At 41.3% G+C, this 20,179-nt stretch overlaps 1 protein-coding gene across 1 annotated transcript in view; it reads right to left on the minus strand.

The window, feature by feature from the left end:
- stim2b (stromal interaction molecule 2b) overlaps positions 1–20,179 on the minus strand; it is a gene marked incomplete at its 5' end in the record, with an annotated part of 42,410 nt that overhangs the window by 1,497 nt on the left and 20,734 nt on the right. The window contains 11 exon segments of the mRNA XM_035675757.1: positions 366–537; positions 606–960; positions 2,111–2,300; positions 2,390–2,628; positions 4,125–4,225; positions 5,284–5,445; positions 5,920–6,097; positions 6,193–6,370; positions 6,493–6,608; positions 7,888–7,999; positions 9,669–9,780. Coding sequence (XP_035531650.1) covers positions 366–537; positions 606–960; positions 2,111–2,300; positions 2,390–2,628; positions 4,125–4,225; positions 5,284–5,445; positions 5,920–6,097; positions 6,193–6,370; positions 6,493–6,608; positions 7,888–7,999; positions 9,669–9,780 — 1,915 coding nt within the window.

A 20,179-nucleotide genomic window follows, 5' to 3' on the forward strand; every position in this document is an offset into this window, starting at 1 on the left:
CCCCTGACACGACTAAACATTCCAGTCTCTTGACACAAAAAGCAACGAAAATAAGAAGAGCGCAAAATGATGTTTCACTACAGTGATGTCCACACTTTTCTCCATTTTATAGTAGGGCTACGTATAACAACTGCGCTAAGTAGTTTGACTTTTCTCTAACTCTCCGTCTCTCTGCTCGTCTCTGCTCACATATCCTCACTCTGCAAGTTTCTATTTTTTCGTTCTTAAATAAATACATCTTTATTTAGAGGATAAGCGCTTGACTTTCTCTCCCAATTGTCGCCTGAGTCGCTGGGAGGGTGCGGCTGGACTGCCCTGTATCAATCCTATCCCACGCTCCGCCCTGCCCGACCCGTTTCTTTTACAAGGAGATTCGATGCGGAGCTTCTCTGTCCAGGAGGCGTAAAGAGACGAGGTGGGCAACCACGTGTAGGACAGCAATAGCTCCCGCCGGCGGACAGGCCTGTCCGAGCAGCTGTAGACTTCGTCCAGGATGCCGTGTACATGCCTTCTGCCGTCGTACGAGTGGCCCTCCCCCTGTGAGAACGTAGGCGCATATTGCGGCACGTCCGGTACTGGCATGCGGTGCGAGTAGGCGAGCCTACAAAGTGCGTGCAAAACGATGGGCTGCTCCAAGGCGCGGCGAACCGCGCGCAGGTGCAGGGCGGGCCCGAGCGGGGTGTGGCCGCAAGTGGGACCAGAGCGGCGGGCGGAAAGGCGCGTGGGGGAGGTGTGGAGTCCCTGAGACTGCTGCTGCTGCTGCTGCTGGTGGTGTGGGTGGTGGAGGCGGCGGCGGTGGACGCGGGAAGCTCCGGGTTCTGGCTGAACAGCAGCAGCTCCTCGCGGGAGATCTTGCGGTACGGGGTGTCCGAGCCCGGCGTGCAGGGGTTGTGCAGCTGCTTGCGGCCCATGGAGGAGCTGAGAGAGTCTGTGTCGGAGCTGCCCTCTTGAACCGGTTCCCTGAGAGAGGAGAGGAGACGCACCGCGGTTAAAACTCATAAAAAGAAACTAATTAGAGTTTCGGAAATGTGGCTAATTTGTTTAGCTACAAAAAGTCTGTCTTGTTATGTGTTTTGGGCGCAATTCTTCATAAAACCTAATTAATGGAAACCTTTTCAAAAATGTTTGTTTGGGTATACACTGTTCTGATGGGATATGTTTTACCTGAGGAGGCACAGTAAATTAAATTATGACCTTTTACTTGAATTTTTTAATCTCATCGTGTACTAAATTTGAGGTCCCGATACTAATCCCATATGAATAAATACACTACTTATTACTAACATTATCAATTTTAGGGAATTTGAACTACTTCTGCACAATATCAACTGCGGGAGCAGCTGCACTTCTGTAGCCCTTTCACGGTGTCCCTGTTTCTGAATCTACTTTTAACCTGTTTATTACTTTAATCTGCATGGGGCACATTCCTATGTAAAGTCTACAGTGGTAAAAGTAGGCACATAATAAAAGTGGCATGTACGGTATAGTCAGCTGTTTGCCCTGTACTTGATAGGAACTTGGAGATGATACATCATCCATAATGCACAGGGGGCAGTAGGTAGTGAGTGTGTCAAGAGAGGCCCAAAAGCAAAATAAATAAAAAGTAAATCTGGCCATGTGTGATTTATTTTTGTCAGCACTACCCAGATTCTGTGCGATCTTTCTGTCTTGGGCAGAAACTGTTTAGTGTTCATTATGTAATATTAATGACTATGCCCTATATTTTTAAAGGGAAACCACAGGGGCTTCTCCTTTCAGGTGCTTAAAAGATATGTTAGTTACTGCCCATTATTTGTCATGCATTTCACATGAATATAACCACTGTTTTGAGTTTTCTTAGGGGTTTAGTCTTTACTGACACATTAGTAAAGCAAATTGGGAACAAAGTGCAGAAATTAAAGTGGAGATGAGATTTTTTTCCATCTAATTAATCATGTTAGACATAAACTAAATATGGTGTATCATGTAGAGGTTAATACATGCATCCTCCACATACTAGATTCCGCCGTTTAACCCCCAAGCTTGAAGCGTCAGCGTGAATGTCTGAATAAAACACCTGTGAGTCCAAACTGTAAAACCATTCCGCGGCGTTCCGGCCACCGCTACATACCCCCTCCTATCCGAGCTGAACAAGATATGTTCGTCGTCTGCCTCGGGGCGATAGGAGAGGGAAGAGCTGGCCATGGACAGCAGGTCGGGGTCTGGGGACATCAGCGAGGACTGTGGCGAGCTCAGCAGGCTCCGGCGGGAACGACACAGGCTGCTGCTGCGGGTCAGGGATGGCCGGATCAACGTGGTCGCTGGGGGGGAATCGACATCACAGTTTAGTTCACTACATATTTATTTTGTGTATGTCATTTGGAAAGCGTCGTAATCCTCCACCACTCACTTGTGAACTGCGGAATGATGGGAGGCGTGTCCTCGTCTAGGTCATCCACTCCCCCTGCGATGGGGTAGGGAGGCACAGAGACTCGCGGCATGACCACCCAGCTGTGGTCTGAGTAGAGGCTGGCCGTCAGGCTCGGCAGCCCCGCGTTATTGACCACAGGGAAGTTGCAAAGCTTCTCGATCTGCTGCCAGCGGTGCAGCCGCTCCCTCAGGCACGCCGTTACCTCTGACAGGGCTTTCCTTAACAGAAAAAAAGATGAATGAGGAGGTGGCAAACATCGGGGTGATCCTGTTTCTGATACGGATTCAAATTCTCTGCTTTGATTCGTCAGGATTTAGACATTTTTGGAATACAAGCTGGTTATATTATGATAATGGACTCGTGCAGAAGATTTTTACTTTGTTCTCCCTTTTATGTGATTTCCCCCCCCCCCTTTTTGGCTTTAAACACAAAGGGAGTCTTTATCTCAGTGGCAGCACCTGGATTATACTGTACATGTTCAGAATATATTAAATATATCTGGAATAATACATAACCTAAGAAATGTAATAGTATTATGTGGTCATATCTGTGCGAGAACTTGTGACATTGTGCAGTCAGGTCACTGCGTAGGTTTTTCGAATGCGGTGAGTATTCTGACGTATTTAATTAGTGAACAAACAAAACAAAAGTCATTGTTGATGTAAAAGCCTCATTTACTCTATCAGCAGATTAGATAGTACGCACATTACTGTTCAGAAATGTGTAATTTCCTGCCACAAAAGCTTGTTCGCCTGGCTGGGAGGACTACTCTATACTTTTTGACCTGTTCTTTCATGATTTTTAGGTTTTGCTTTAAGAAATCTCTTTACTATTTATGTATTATTTAACTATAAAGGGTTTGCAAAATGTTTTGTACCTGGAGAACCAAAAGCTGTACGAGTGGCTGAGAAACGCCTAATAAGACAAATAGGAAATCACCGGGGTTGGTCTAGGGTTAGCACTATTGGAACTGGATCACAGAATATCAGCTGAACACACTATGGACTCACAGTTTAAGCCTATTTAGTATAATTACTGAGTGGACTCCAGAGGGCCCAAAGACAAAAACTAAATATTTGGAGCCCAGTTGCACCGTTGTGGTTCAGTAATAATCTAGGGTCACTTATTGGACTGGAAAACAAATTTAAAATTGAAGGGTATTTAGGGGAAAAATGGTTACATTTAAACAGTATTCTCCCCGTGCAACACTGTGGGGACATCTGCTAATTGGAAGCTTTAATCATCGAATTATTCTTCTTTTGGGGACAAAAACTAAACGGTACTTTTAGTGTCTGAATTATACTGTTTTTAGCTACGTTAAAGCGGCCATTATTGAATAAAAAAAGAAAAATGTCAGTATAACAGTAGTGTGTGTGCATATAAATGTATCTGGGCTAAGTAATACACACTGCAAGCAACAATACAGCTGCTGCCCTAACACCGACTGAAGATTCCCATACCGCCATATCAATAACATGCCATCACAGCATGATCTGCTATTTAATATGACGACCTTTCTTGTAACATTGTATATCAATAAGCACTGTGATTGGTTGACATTATTGCAAATCATTAGGTATGGCTAATAACATACACAGATCAAGGACAATGAATTGATCACATGTTTGTGTTTCTCTGTCTGTGTCTGTCTATGTGTGTGTGTGTGTGTGTGTGAGTGTGTGTTTGTATTGAGTGAGTTTTTTTCTTTTCTTACTTTGCTTCTAGTATCTTGTGGTCCACCTCATCCAGCGATGAACTGTGGGCTACATGAAGAGTTCCAAACACAGAACCTCTTTTCTTTTTTATTTTCTCTGCCTGAGATAAAAAGAAACACACAAAACATTTTAAAGTATTATTCTGACCCCCAAAAAGCTCTTCACTGTAACCCCCGACAAATGAAGGCCTTCAACTGAAAGTAAAGCAGTGATGTCGACTCATTAATCAAACATGTTTTAAAGGCCATCTTTTTTTAGCCATTCCTGCATTTCAAAACAGGAAATTATTCTTTTTAGTCAACCCCCTACTTGAAGGTTTGGCGTGAATGTGCAGCCGAATTTAATCGAATTCAGCAATTAAGATTTCTGCCGGATGAAAGTAACAAAAACTAAAATGGGCAATGTAATTAAAACATGATTTAACTACATGTTTAAAGACACATTTCTCTGTTTTATGTGTTAATCAGAAGACTGCCACTTCCTTCCGTCAATCTTCCATAACGCCACTCTTCTGTTCTGACCAGCAAAAATATGACAGAAGTGATATTTATATCCTTATATACTAGTACCTCTACTATAGGCCAGCCAGGCTGCGTTACACTGCTCTTAAACAATCCCGGCTGTCAGCGAGAGTGCAGACTGATGTTCCCTCTGCAGCCCGGCACTAGTAGCTTGGTAGCAGCAATAAACATGATTTACTACTCTTTTAACGTGCGGAGACAAAAAGAGATGAGCAAGGCGCAGCTCTGTGTACTTTAGTGTGTAACTGGCAATATGAAAAAAAAGTAGGTAGGGTCTGATTTTGCCTGCTTTTGATTTGCTTGGCTCCTGACAGTCAACACCCAGGACATTAAAGTCTCTTGCAGTGGCTGTGGATACATAAGCATTTTCATTATTTTTACACTATTAAATTATAATTCAAAGAGCACCTGAAATCAAGTGCATTCGGTGGTTTATGAGCAAGATAGATTCATGCAATGCAAATACAGTGAAACCTCTGCCAGACCTAATCTCTTTTCACTTCCACTACATGCGAGCGCGCTGAACTTTAAATAAACCCACTCAGCACGTTTTCATGATTTATAAAACACTGCTGACCGACCCGCGCTTGCTCATTCTCTGTATTGTAAGCCACTTAAGGAGATAAATGTTAGTTACCTCATCTTTAGCGACGCACAGCTGAAACTCAGCGTTCTGTTTCTTGATGTTGTAGTACTGAACCTCCACCTCGTGCGTGAGCTGGAGCCACTTCTGAAGAGCTTCGGGCACCGACCGCTCTGACTGCATCTCCTTCTCTGCTCGCTTCAGAGCCTTTCGCACCTACGCAGGAGCAACGTGATACATCAGGGTCCAGCTTAAATTCACTGTCAAAAATTTAAACCCCCCCCGCCGTGAGATCATTGATCAAACACTGGAAACTGAGGGCGAACGCTCGTTGAATTTCAAATGAAACTGCATTTATTGTTTAATTTCTGAATTTGCTGTGTAAAAATGAGTCCAACCCCGGCTCGTCTGCAAGCAGAGAACTCATTACCAAGAGGAACTTTTGATATATTGGTGCTGTATTTTTTATGTGAAGGGAAATGAGGAAATCTTGTGGCTTTGGAAGAAATTAAAATTTAAGATGAAAAATGTGAAATTAATCCTCTCGTTTCAAGGTGTTTTTCAGGTGTTTTAGCAGCAGTAATGATTTATATACAATGATTATACACCTCCTGGGTAGAGTAGAAGACTGTTCATTTTAACATTTGATGATAAATAATGATAAATCAGTTTGCAAGTGGGAAGCCCTACCTGTACTAGCTCCTCCTCAGCGTATTTGAGCCGGCTGAGTTCGCACTCGGCGCCCTCTCGCAGCTCTCGAAGCCTATGAGCCTCCGTTTTGGCCCCGGTGATTTCATCCCTCATCTTCTGCTCGAGGTTCTGCTTCTCCACGGCTACTGTCCGGTTCTCCTCCTGAGCCTTTTCCAGCCTGGGAGATGAGGAGGCAAACGGACGAGATGACCAGTGTGGAATATAATGTCTCTGTCACATTTTAAGTCTATCTGATACATTTCCTTCTCTTACCGGCTCTGCAGGTCTAACAGGCTTTGCTCGGCATGCTGCAGGCTCTCCAGATCCTTCATCATCTGAGAGATGTGCACCTTGCTGGACTTGTTCTGAACGTATGCAAACCAGCAGCCCCCAACGCCAATCACTATGGAAACCATCAGGACAAAGTCTTTCATCAAGTTATGCTGTGGACCTGCAGAGAGAAGGAGGACAAGGAGAAAATACTGTGTTACTCTGTTTCTGGTTGTAAAAATGTAGGTATTTGGCATAAAAAACATCCAAGTTGGGACCAAACAAAATATGCTGCATACTTACGGAGAGGAGGGCCAAACAGCACTGCATCTAGTGCCTTTAGGTTTAGTTTTTGTTTATGCCGCTGGTCTAATATCTTCAGCTGCATCGACATAAACGACGGTTCATTTGCCGCTATTCTGAAATGTGAAGAAGGAAAAAAATCAGCATTGAATCTTGTCTGTGTCTTTCTACCCAGTCAGAACTATTTCAGCTTCCAGTGTGCATTAAAATTAGTCAGAGCTTGTTGTTTAATTGTTTATTATATAATGATACACAATAAGGATGAAATATGAAGGGTTACAGAATGTGAACTTTAAAGTTGGCTGCAGTATTCTTTACTGCTGTCACTGAAATGTTTTCACTGGCTGAACTCTTAAGACGTTGTTTTAACATTTCTCTCCATTTCTTTTAATGTTTTGACTTGTATAGGTCATTTAGTAAATAACAATCAATGCAGTTTGGCTGTTTAGTGCCTAAAAGGACTGCAAATCTTTAAATTCTGGAGAATCAGGATGGATGGACTGAATCCAGACTGCCTTTGGCCTTTGTTTATAATATAAGTCACATATCAGTCAAATCCTCCTGAGAAGTACAGGTGTGATTGAGTGCCTGTAAGAAGGATACACAAACTCTTCACTATTCTCATGTACTCAGTTCAACCTTTATGACACCACCATCTCCTCTTTTTTTTCTTCTTCCCACAACCAGCGGTCACATACCACCACCATCTTAAAGGGCTCAGACAACATGGCAGCCTGAGGAAACTGTACCCGCTCGCTGTGACATCACTTCATGAGTCAGCGCCCATCGGCCTCGTGGCGTAACGTGAAACCCCTCAATAACCCACTCACCCGCCCCTCTGTCTACTCATGGCGTACATGCAGTTTGCAGCGGGTCACATTCCACAAGTGTCCCACCAGCGTCTGAGTTTCTCCTGTAATGTCGGGCACTCGGATGACTTTATTAACTATTTCATCCTCTTTTAAAAGATTAAACTTCAAGGATTCAATTAAAAAAGCATTTACATATTGTTCTGAGGGTTGCGTTTAATGGTTTAATGGTTGCATGTGATGAGTCAGGCTTTGAAAAACACCCTTTATAATACAGCCATAGGAGAAGAAAGACACTGAGGTGAAGAATCTACCTGTTTGAGTGTTCTTCCCCATGTGTTTCCTTTTATGACCAGCAGTGGGCAGCATTAAACAGAGTAATGAAATCTAAAGGTGCCTTCGGGTATTGTAACAAAGACCATAATAGTGTTCCTGTTCATAAACACACTTCACTGCTCACCAGCAGCAAAGTAAAACATCTTAATTAGCGGCACGCACACACACACACACACACACACACTGTGTTGATATGTGTCGTGGCAGCGCTCCTGTAAGGAAGTCGTCGTTTGAAGTGAGCCGTACTAACCGAGGTAAGGTGTTCCCTGTGACCCGGAAGTCCCTGAAGTTCTTCTCGTATTGCGGCAGCTCCACCGACTCCTTCAGCCACTGCACCGCGTGCTCCACGGTCCAGTTGTGGACTGGATGAGGAGAGAGGGAAAGGAGGAGATGAAGGTTTTTGCAGCAGTGCTTAAGTGGAAATTTACCGCTGTAGCAGGTTGAAGTGTATGCTTTTTTTTACTTCCCTCTAACCTTTCCTTTTATGAGATATTGTCAAGTTTTTATCTCCTTGAGCTTTGAACTGTTTTTTTAAATGAAACCATCTGAGGCGTTTGAAGTGATGGAACCTCTAACAACACATAGACCACTGGTTTTATCTATTTTTTATGGAAATTCTTAATCTGATAAGTACGTAAATATATTAAATTGAGTTAAAAGTACATTTCCCTCTGAGATGGTGGGATGATAGAAACCTAAATACAATACGATTAATACAATAAAATGCATAATATATATTACTTACTATGACAAACATCTGATGACAAAAAAGCATTGAATGTCTGTATAACATCTGCATAGCTGTGGTTAAAAAGATGTCTCAATCTAACAACTAAACTAAAATGTTTACTGTATATTCTGCAGAGGCTGTATTTATTTCAAATGCTAAGGAACACAAGTGCTAGTTAAAAGGCATGTTCCGCAACCACTTACTGTAGCCCCACACATATTTTCAGAGTTATAAACAAACACTGGCAGGAAGAGGCTGAGAATGACAGATTGGGAGGTGCGTGTTTGAAGATAAAACACAGATGTGTTAGAAAAGGAAGAGGACTTTGGGTCAAATTCTGTCCCCCATCTGAAATTCAAATAAGAGACTCGGAGAAGGAGAGAGGAGTGGAGGAAACAACCTTCTGAAGCTGTATTCTTCGCAGTAATACGACCGAATCAAACTTCACGGTGTCGCTTGCGGGCAAGGTTTGTGTGATCAAAATGACAATGAACAGCACTCACCCTTGAGCTGTAGAATAATTGAAATAATAGCAGTGAATGGTGATTGAAACTACTCAGATGGCTTCCTTGGAAAAAAAAAAAAAAAGAATTCCTTTAAACATTAATGAGAGTCTGTTTACTTATACTTTTACATCATTACACATTCTGCAGAGCAAATAATAGATCACACTTCATTCCGGGTAAATATGCCCTTGAGCGTTCATCATCGCTCGCTCCCTCACTCAGCGCCTGAAGCGTCGACCCCGCAGAAGTCCACTTGAGTATCTGGAGAAGTAGAAAGTCACCTAAAAAGGTACTTGATGAGTGCTTGTTCACATTAGTTTGTCAAGAGGATGTTGCACCTGCTGATTACTCATTAGGAACCACACCTCTGTCGTGTGATTTGGTGTGTTTATATAATAGTTATATAATAGTTTGTGGCTTGCTACATAGGCAGCCTGAGGAATCTTATTGTTTTTCTTTGTATGTTTTCTCCTTTTTTTTTCTCTTGTCCTCCACGAAAGCGCGTTTTCCAGTTGCAAAGCATGAAGGTCGGTTAAAATGAAATCCAACAGAGATAGCTTTGTTGGATTTTTCCCTGTACAACCACCAAAATGGCAGCTCTACAAAGAGGGGGTTTCATATTGAGGGATTGTCACCAAAAACCTGGCTTCTCTACAGATGTGTGTTTTTCTTTTGCCGTCTTTAGTATTTTAAGCCTCCTTCTCCTCTCTTCCTCCTCGATTAGAGCTTAATACAATAAATGTAGAGGTGTTTGCGTTAGTGACCTTGGGGCAGAGACAGTTGGCCTGGGTTTACCTTCGGAGGTCTTCCAGCCCTTCCACAGCTCCTCCACAGTGATGTGCTGGTCTTCGCGGTGCAGGTTGCTGTGTTTGTTGGTTTGCTGCTGCTTCATGTCTTCTATTATAAACTAGGAAGGAAAGAGAGAGGCAGAATTGAGTTTTCCAGACGCATCACAAAACATACAGTTTCGTTTGTTTCTAACATTTTTAAAATGAATGTTTTTTTACTATGAAGTCGGGGGGGAGATACTGCTGTGCTTTGTCTGTGAATTTCCATGTGTGGTTTTAACAGAGAGCTGTAGAGAGCTGGCTTTGCCTAAAAGTCTGGCTTTGGATCACACACACACTCACACACACACACTTTCTTTTCGCTCTACTTTCTTCCTTTTAGGGACTTTGAAAAGAGAAAGAGACCCACCACTTCCACCTGTGTGTGCGTGTGTGCTTTCAGTTTCCGGCTGTCCTCCTTTGGTAGCTCAGAAGTAAATGCTCCCGCAGAGAAAGCCTCAGCAAACAAAACCCACCAAAGAATTGCCAGAACACCAGCAGCATTAACAACAAGGAGAAGGGACCATGGCTGACAACCAAACGCCTCAAAGCATTCATCTTGTAGCACTGTGTGTGTGTGTGTGTGTGTGGCCTTGGCATAGAATATAAACGTTATACCTCCTCGCTAATTTACACAACCTACCTGCTTTAGATAATAATTATTAGCCTTTGATATTACTACAGTAAGGTATGCTGTTCTACAAGCATACACGGTAACTGTGATGAGTGATTGCTCTCCTAGTGCTACTTGATGTCAGTAAATATGATCTGTCGGATTAAAAAAATAAAAGAATCAGGAACATGAGTAGTTTTATGCTCCTAAATGTAACACACTGAACCTTTAGGACTGTGTATAAAGTAAATAAACCTGCCCAATGCTTGTTTGTTCATGCCATGGACTACCCATAGATAAAACCATGCTGAAGTTGCATGCAACAATCTAATATAAATATATGACGTATATAATGTAAGCTTGCAGGAAGTTCTGCCGTTGGATGCTGTTTATTGTCGCTAAGGGACGCATAAAGAGAAGCTTAGCTGGTAGAATCACTCGTAAAGATGTCTAAGCGAAAGTGCAAATTCATAGAGGAATTAAAAGTCCCTGAGTTTTCAACCTTGGTGTGATGATTGGGGAGCCGCATGTGTAGTGCTGTCTGTTCGTGTCAGCAGCAGACAAAAGGTGCTACCAACTCAGAGACTCCTTTTTGACTCTGGAGGACAAAACCTCTGTTAGAGGAGAAAACTCGTCAGCCGCAAAGTGAGACTACAATATAAACTGAACGTTATAGCTGCAGCGGAGGGTGTTTTGACATTTCAAACCATTAATAAATTACAAGTCAGTTACAGATCAATGGGTTTCACATCAGACTTCATAAAACAGCACACCCAGATTTCGAACGCAGCTTGAGAAATGTCATGTGCCTGCACAAATACAGACGTTATCATCCATGTCTGCTCGACTGCGCCCTTTGAAATAGTCCTAAAAGCATTCAAAGATGCATCTTGAAGTGTATTTATCATGCCGCAGACATGCATGTAGACGTGGCCATCATTTTCAAAATCCACCAGCACTTTCACACATCTACACTGTGTGCACAGAGTCTAAAGGCGTGCTGTGAGTTAGACATTGAATACAAAACGGCAGTGTGGTGCTGAGAGGCTGCCTGAAAGAAATGTTTCCAGCTGTGAATGCGTTTTACTGTCACAGAAAAAAAGAAATCTCCCTCTGTGATCAAGAAATTGTTTGAAAACGTTGTCTGTGAGATTCACGTCTGGCACATGCACTCACTCATATTCTAATCGCACAAGTCATAGGAAGGGATGATACTTAAGTTGTCAGAGTGAAGAAAAAATTGTGGACAAAAAAAAATATCTGGTCTCTTACATTGAAGGAATTACTGGACGTTGTAAAAAGGTGAACATGCATGCGCTAGTTTAGTCTGAGTGTGATTCATGCCTGGAATGTATCATGTGTTTTTAGATCCCTTTCTTCACGTGGATGAATCCGATTCTCCAGCCTGTGGTGTGAGGGTGCGCCAACTGCTGATGTAAAGTGCTTTTTAATCAGCAGTCCAAATAAACCTTCACACAGAAACCCGGTATGAGGTATTAAACACACATTCAACCTGCATGTGACCACTCATAGCCAGTCATGAGGCAACATAGTTGGCATGGAAATTCATCCCAAGACCTGGGACCACAAACTCTTTGGCTGGATATTTAACCCGTAAGACACTGCATGTGGTTCTTGTCTTTATTCACTACGGTTTGGTTTTAATGAAAAGGTTATCAAATCTGAATTCAGTATCACATGAGCTTAATAAATCCAAAACCTTCTGAATGCCTTTATCACACTGTTTCTTTTGGTGGGAGCCTACTGCTTTGTGAATAAAATGTGTAGTTTTTTTATTTATATCAAAAATTAGAAGCAACTAAGAAATACAATTCAAAGTCTGACATTGAATAACGTAAAGAAAACATTTACAACGTTGGTGATTTAGCTTGATAACTAGCCTACCTCAATAACCACTTCTTGCTACTAAACAAGTGTAGTTTAGACAATGCTAATATGCTGATGTTAGCGTGCTCCACTTACCATTTAGCCCTCAAAACAAAGTACAGCTGAGACTGGGAATGTCATTAGTTTTGCAGGTCAAAAACCTCAAGTATTGGGCAAATAATAATAATTATACGTCTTTAACAGCCACCGTTGTTCGTCCTTAGCACGTGGAAGGGGAGGGTGAAGCAAGGGAGTTGTGATCTGCAACTACACCGCTAGAAAGTTATGGCAATTCATCCTGAGAGCAACATGAGCACGTTCACTAAATTTCACAGTAGTGATATGTAAGAAAGTTAACCTGCTGGTGGTGCTAGAGGAATAGTCAGGTGATCACCAAAGTCAATACGATTCATCCTCTGAGAATCATGAACGTCTGTTTAAAGGTTTGTGCCAATGCATGTACTAAAATATCAGATATTTCACAGAATAATTGAAAACTTGACCTGCTGGTGGCGCTGGATTTATGAATGGAGTATATATATTTGTAATGTCATTGCAATCCATCCAGTAGTTACAATATATTAGTTTGGAACCAAGCGTTGGATTGAGCCATTTTGTCATCCATTCATAAGAGATTTATTAGACTCCGATTCATGTATTCAGGATGCAGGAGGGTTGTAGAAACTACAGATTTATACTGAACATAAAATAATCCTATAGTAACTTTTGAGTTGTTGTTGTAGCTTTGTTTTCACCTACGTCAAAGGTTTTTCTCGGGTCTGAAAAGCTCTTTTAGCACATCAGTAAAGGACAAAATATTCTAAAGGAGCCTGAAAACTTTGCCCAGTTTTTTTTCCCTTCACATTCTTCTTACACAATACAAATGCAAATGAGCTTTTGCACTGACGTAAGGCCAGGAACCAACTAAAGGAACCAAATGTCTGCTGAGTCACCGGAGAGACCACAATGTGTGCAATACTAGTCCAAACAAATGTCTCGCAAAGCCCTTAATGCTCACTGTACTTTATGAGAAATGAAATCCTGTTGGCAAGGATGCAAACTTTAAGGACTTTTGCCAAAAGAACAAGAATAGAAAAGGGCTGATGAATGAACCGACAGACTGAGTATCTCTTTATAGCCACGAAACCTATTTTTTGAAAACGTTTCAAATGTCTATATTTGTTAATTATTTCAACTGTCTTCCGTCTATTTTCATTTATTTTAAGACGTTTGTAAAAGAGCTAAAGCTAAAGTTAAACTCAAGTGTGAGACGTTTGTTAATTGTTACTTTTGCCACCATTTTACTGTTTTCTTATTTGAAATCCAAAACCTCTATTAAAGAATTAGTAGTAGTAATTAGTAGTAGTATTGGTAGTAGTATGCTATGTAATAGATAACGTACAAATGATTAGTGGTGGAAGAAGTATTCAGATGTTTTATTTAAGTGGGCAATACCACAGTGTGAAAAAATACTGACAAGTAAAAAGTATTAACATGCCAAGTAGCAAAAGTAAAATTACTCATTATGCAGAATGGCCCATTTAAGAATATTATATATTATATCACTGGATTATAATAAGTGATGCATTAATGTGTAAGCATCACTAATGCTGCAGCTGGTAAAGGTGGAGTTAATTTCAACTACTTTATTGGGTACCTTACTACATAATAATATGTAATTATTTATTGGTATTTTGTATTAATAATTTGAATTAGCAAAGTAACTAGTAATTAAAGTTGTCAAATAAATGTAATTGAGTAAAAAGTACAATACTGGCTGCCAAAATGTAGAGGAGCACAAGTATAAAGCATCTCTTGAGTTACTATGTTACATTCCACCACTGCAAATGATCCAAGTAAACTATTTACTTGTTAAAGACAGATTACTGTCCTCAAAAAAACTACAAAAAGCAGCTTAATTAGAGCATTAAAAGTAAATTGGTTCAAGTGCTGCCATCTCATTATGAAATTTCTACGTGCGGGCATGCTGGCGGAGCAGCTTTGCATACGGTCAAAGACAGCTTTGTAATGCTTTATGGAGTCACATAAAATATGTGGTGAGCCGCACATAGAAAGATAGGTCTTTGTGTGGGAGCCGTGCAGCTTCTGTGGTTTAGATAGCTTGATAGCTGTGGTAATTACGGCCTATTGAAATGTCACAGGAGAAAAAAATCCTCCGAGAAGAACAAATACAGTGGTCTTAGATTGTGTTAACACTTTATAGCAAAAGTGCTGGACTGACGATGGGATAGAAAGCCTTAACAGTGCCCCGAAAAGACAATAATACGTACAAATATTCTATACGTACACAGACAGAGGCCTAGCACAGACAGGGTATGACACATAGTCAGACACAGGCAGGAGCGGACAAAGACATATTTGTTCCTATCGGATTCCAGATAGGGTGCAAGCTGGCTCGAGTTTGTGACTCTTCCCATGAGCCTCTGCTCTCTCCAACAGTCGCCTGTGACTCCCTGATATCTGCTCTATCAGCCCATCTGTCCACATCTACTCATCTAATTTACCGAACATTATTAATCCATCGCTTATCTGTCATCATAAACCCAAAATGAATTCTTTACTCACCAACCTATCTCAGCATTAATCGGACCCATTAGCGATGTGAAACTGCAGGAGGAGGATTATTGGATTGATTAATTGTTATTATCTGTAGTTTGGAACAAAACGTTTGCTGTACTTGGATATGATTTATGAAATTACTGATATATCACACTTTGACAGCTGGGCAGTCTCGATCACGAAACCATCGCTTGTATGATAAAATCTTCCTCGTGCTTTCCAGAAGGAGTTCAGTGGAGCCTGTTTCCACAAAATCAACGTGGGTGTATTTGCTTAACAATGTGCTCTGTTGTTTTAAATTGAAACTACATGTTTTTGGGACTTTGTGACATGAACAGGGCAGCAGAGGTCTATACCTCTTGATTTTAGAATCTATCCATGTATATAGTTTTGGTTTTATTTGTCCAGGTTTTGAGTTGGGTGGTGGATATAATTAAAATAACAGTATGTGTAATTTATTGCAATACAACATGCATTATAGTAAAGTTTCTGGACAATCGAGTGAAAAATAACCACATACTCTATTTGTAATTAATGCAAAATGAAGGAGGGCCTACATTGATGCAAAAATCATCCAATATTACAATAAAGCACCGCTGTTTATTGATTTATTGTTGACGCCTGGAGACATTAAAGGGACAGCTACCCCTGTATAAACAGTATAATGTATAAACCGTACTTACTCTAGATAAGCCCTAGAAAAGGCTGTCAAAGGTTTTCACAGGGACTATTCCTAAAAAAGGGCCTTCTCTCTCTCACTCTTTCTCTCCGGATGCATGTTGTTCATATAGCTTATGTAAATTGTTTGTTTGAGCTTGTAAATATTTAAAAAATGTGTTTGATCTTTTCCACTCACCCCTCCCCCCGTATACTTTTTTGTTTTAATTTGTTACTTCAAATATACCACGGCCCTGTAGTGAGTTTGTGATTATTTGGCTAAATAATAATGTTCAAAGTGTGTGTGTGCTGTGTGTGTGTTGGTGTGTGTGTGTGTGTGTTCGTGTGTGTGTGTGTGTATGTACATTTTTCCAATCCAGAAAGTGTTGCAGTTTTCAGTGATGCATTTACTTGATCAAAAAGTTGGAAATAAACAACAAACATTAACTCAACCAATGATGTCAAACACCTAGGGTTATTTCCTTCATTTTAAATCACATATAAGTGCACGGAATAACTAGCAGAGCTTCCATGGCAGACCAGAGTGAGTGAGGGACAGTTGAAAGAGGAATAAAGTTCAATTCAAGCCCTATCTATGCCTCTATTTAAAGCTGTAAGAGGTCATAAATAAAATCTCTTTCTTGAATATTCCCTCTAGAACATTCCCAGACAAATAAACAAACAAGTATAGAAACTTTCTGAGGTTCCACAGATACAACCCAGACGCTCCATGAGCCTCCTCAAGTTCCTTCTGCTCTTCCCCGCCAGTCATATACAGTTATATATTGCACAGACGTAGAACTCGCATGCAAGTTTAATTTTCCCCTCATGTTGTTATGCACGGTCTGTCAAGAACTAATAAAGTCCACACGGAGCACCATCGCCACCCCGCTGCGAAAGCTGGTTGGGGTCCTTGCAATTTCAAAGTGATGCAACGCGATCCAGCCGAGTGTCTCCTTGGCACTGCAGATGGGCAGCGCGCAGCCCAGCACCCCGAGGAGACAGCGCGCACCTGCCGTCCCCCCCAGTGACTGAGCTCAGCAACAGACCCCCCGGACGTCACTCAAAACCACAGTGACGGCGCCCAGACTCACAGAGTCATCAGAGACAGGATCGTGTTCCACAGGATTACAGCTAGATTTGATTCCTAATAAAATTCTTCTACAGCAGTTAAATTACAGATGTGTTTGGAGGACTGTAAAAAAAAAAAAAAAAAAGTGATTACTTTTGATTTTGAGACTATGAATACTCATTGTCAAGAAGTCTTTCTGGGAGATTTCTGGGCACAGATTATAAATACACCTATTTCACCCAACTTCAAATACCATATAATCATGAGAGTGAGGGGAAATTCTGATAAAATTGCATAGTGCAGCTTAAAAAACCCTTTTAAAAAACCCTTTTCCACTCATCACGCCAACTGATTCTGACAAAAATCTATCCTTTCGCTTCACTCGGAAGCTATTTGTGTTGCGCAGCGACACTCAGCTCCAACTTCAAAAGCAGCCACAGCCTTTTTTGTTCAACATCCTGATTGATAACTCTGTGACGAGACATGTCAGTGTGTACTGTAGCTGCAAAAGGGAACCGAGATACTTGTCGGCCTGACCACTTCCTTGTTTGCTCCCCTCGCCTCGCCACTCCACGGAGAGTGTCAATTTGTGTGTGTACACATGCTAATGGGTGCAGAGGCGTTTTTAAGTGCTCTGGATCATTTTGCTGCTGGTGACCAATGCAACTCATGTCACTGAATGTAAATCAACCTGTAAATCATCTATGTGTGTATAGTTTATCTGATATAAACTGTGAAACAAGGGTAGACGTTAACATGTCTGCGAAGGTTCATTTCCCTGTAGCGCAGCAACCGTGGATGTTATTACATAGTTACAGAAAAACTTTAGGATAAAACTAATTTGATGTTTCAGCGCTACCAGGTAACTCACGACTAACAGATAAGGCCACTTTCTATCCACCGAGCACTTGTCGTGACAGCAAAATAGACAAATTACCTGCAGTCAAAATACCATAAATAAGTGTCAAACAAACTGCTAGGATCGCAGCCAATTTTTTCACGGGTGAGTTGAAGATGCTTGCAAGGTCACCAGACAAACAGAGCAGATAAGGCAGCGCCTCCGTCTGAAGCCTGTCTGAACAAAGAGAAACCGAAAATGTCGTATTTATCTGGCTGGGTTTTTCTTCTTTCTGCGGGCCTCGTTAATACAATCTAATGCTGTTTTGATTCAAACAACAGATAAAGTATGAACCGAGAGTCACGTATGCACATAGTGGTGCTCACAGTATCATGTGGTGACATAAGACCCAGAACCTTTATGGCTGCAACCCATGACTTAACCAGCTGTTTATTTTCTTGATTATTCTATACATTGTTGCCATTTTATTTTAATAATCGTAACACTTTACTATCATAAACAACTAGGAAATCCATTTTAGCAGAGGTAGTACACTTATTTAAGTATGCTTTTTCTTACTTATGTAGAATTACAGATACTTGTGATACCTGTGGCTCTGGTAAATGTAGAAGTACTTGATTCAACTTCTCTACTCAAGTAAAAGTGAAAAAGGTACAGGCTCTGAAATGTGCTTAAAGTATAAAAGTAAAAAGCACTCTGTTGCTTTCTCTGAAGGACATTTTCTACCGGCTGTTTCTGTGCAAACTTACCTGAAACGTCAAACAGGGTGATGTCTCCCTCTCTTGTCTCTTTTATCATTACGTCGTTACATCTTTTTTACGCCGTTATCTGCATTTTTGTTGTGTTACGTAAATAATTCCCCTCAAATGCATTAATACCAATGTAGCAAGCCTTTTTTTGAAATGTAAAGAGTGGAAAAATGTAGGGGGTAAAAGTTAAAATAAATACTCAAAGTGCAGATATAAAAAAACTACCTGAGTACAGTCCTGAAGCATTTGTACTTTGTTACGCCCCACCTCTGTATTTGAGAACCTGGAACAATTATTTGCAGTTTGGCTTGAAAAAAAAAAACCCACTGTGTACTTTCCTGTTCAAATCCAAAAGTATATTGGATTTAAAACAGAAATGCCTTTAAAAATAATGCAAATAATGTAATAAAGAATGTTCAAAAAAAATAAATAATGTAAATAATGTAAAAATATTCATAAATCATTACCTTTACAGCTCAAATGTGCTCAAACAGGTAATTTGGCATCAGCCAAAAACCACTAATGTCATTTTTACCACCAGCATAAGAATCTCTGAAATGCATGTCATGAAAAACTGGATATCCTGATCACAGCTATAACATTACAGATATGACTCGCATCTTAGTCATCCTCTCAGATTTTCGGATAAAGGTGCGTGTGTGTGTGGAGGGGTAATAAGAGAAGGGAAAGAAGCAGGAGGTGCCAGTGAGATCTTTGTTGGCTGAGTATAAGGTTTCAGCCAGGTGGTTGAGGGGCGACGGGGGGGCGCGATGTCTCATCCCGACCCCCGCACTCGTCACCCTCCCTCGTAACCATGTCACTCCTTTCAACTCATCGCTGCCAGGATGAGACTGACATTGTAAACAGCGGACAGTGAAATGAAGTGACGTTTTTTAACCTCACACGCCAACACGGGCGGAGCAATTTGGGGGTTCAGCGTCTCGCTCAAGGTCGTTTTGGCTCAAACCCACAACTCTACTGCTTTGCTGTTAAAAATGACAACCTGGAACGTACGCATGTTTTTTTTTTTTACTGCGTCCTCCTTTTTGCTGAATTGTCTTTTAAGGACATTTTTCACTGAGTGTTGTCAAGTAAAACATACAGTAAATCTGATAATCCCACGCTGAAGGCTTAAAAGTCCGAGAGCTCAGATCATCTGTCTGCTTTTGTTACTGTGTCTTTAATCACCTGATGTGCTTGGATGGACTTTGTTTGCAAGGCTTTTTGCTTTTGGGTTCAGGCAATACAAGACAGGACTAATGACGACACGGCACTATACGACTAATAACAGTACTATCTTGTTATTTTTGAGATATTTAAAGGAATTCAATGCTATGTTTTAAGCCCAAAAGCCTGAAATTTGATTCAAAGTTGTATACAGACCCTGATTTTGAGCTTTTTTTTTTAAATCTGAAGATATTAATTATTAAGTGAGTGTTTTCAAAATGGCTGCACAGAACAGACTTTATGCAGTGTACAGTATCTACAACCGTGTACAGACTAAAAACCCTGCAGCAACACACAGACATGGCTTTTCCCTTAACATCAGCTAACCTGACCTGTGAAAATGCACTTGTTTCGCTCCCGGTCACGCGACAGAGTCCTTCTTTCATAAAACTAACTGATAGACAGCCACTAATTTGATGAAAGGAGCATCCATCATGTTATGAAACCCTGCTCCGCCCGCCACCGGAGCCCAGAGAAGAAGCTTGGAAATCCTCTGTAATGAGCGGCGGCCAAAAACAACTGGGGCTGACACGACTCTTTGCCCTTATAAAGACAAAGGGTGAAAACGGGGCAGGGAGGGGAGGCAATCTGTAACACACTCCTATACAGTGCAGCACATACAGGCATCAGTGATACATGCACAGACACACATTAGCCTTAATGTGGGCTGGGGGCCAGTTCTAACACTGCAGCCCTCTGGGGTCTTTAGTCGGGACGCATACAGCATCCAGCTCTTTACTGGGGGGCCACCGCAGGGAAGCAGGGTATAACCATTTCTCACACCAGCACTTCTCAGACAGTTAAAAATGACTCCTGCCAACACACACACACACAC

This window comes from Morone saxatilis, unplaced genomic scaffold (genome assembly GCF_004916995.1).
Source record: "Morone saxatilis isolate NCDOM2014 unplaced genomic scaffold, NCSU_SB_2.0 Contig4, whole genome shotgun sequence".
In the NCBI taxonomy this organism is placed as follows: domain Eukaryota; kingdom Metazoa; phylum Chordata; class Actinopteri; family Moronidae; genus Morone; species Morone saxatilis.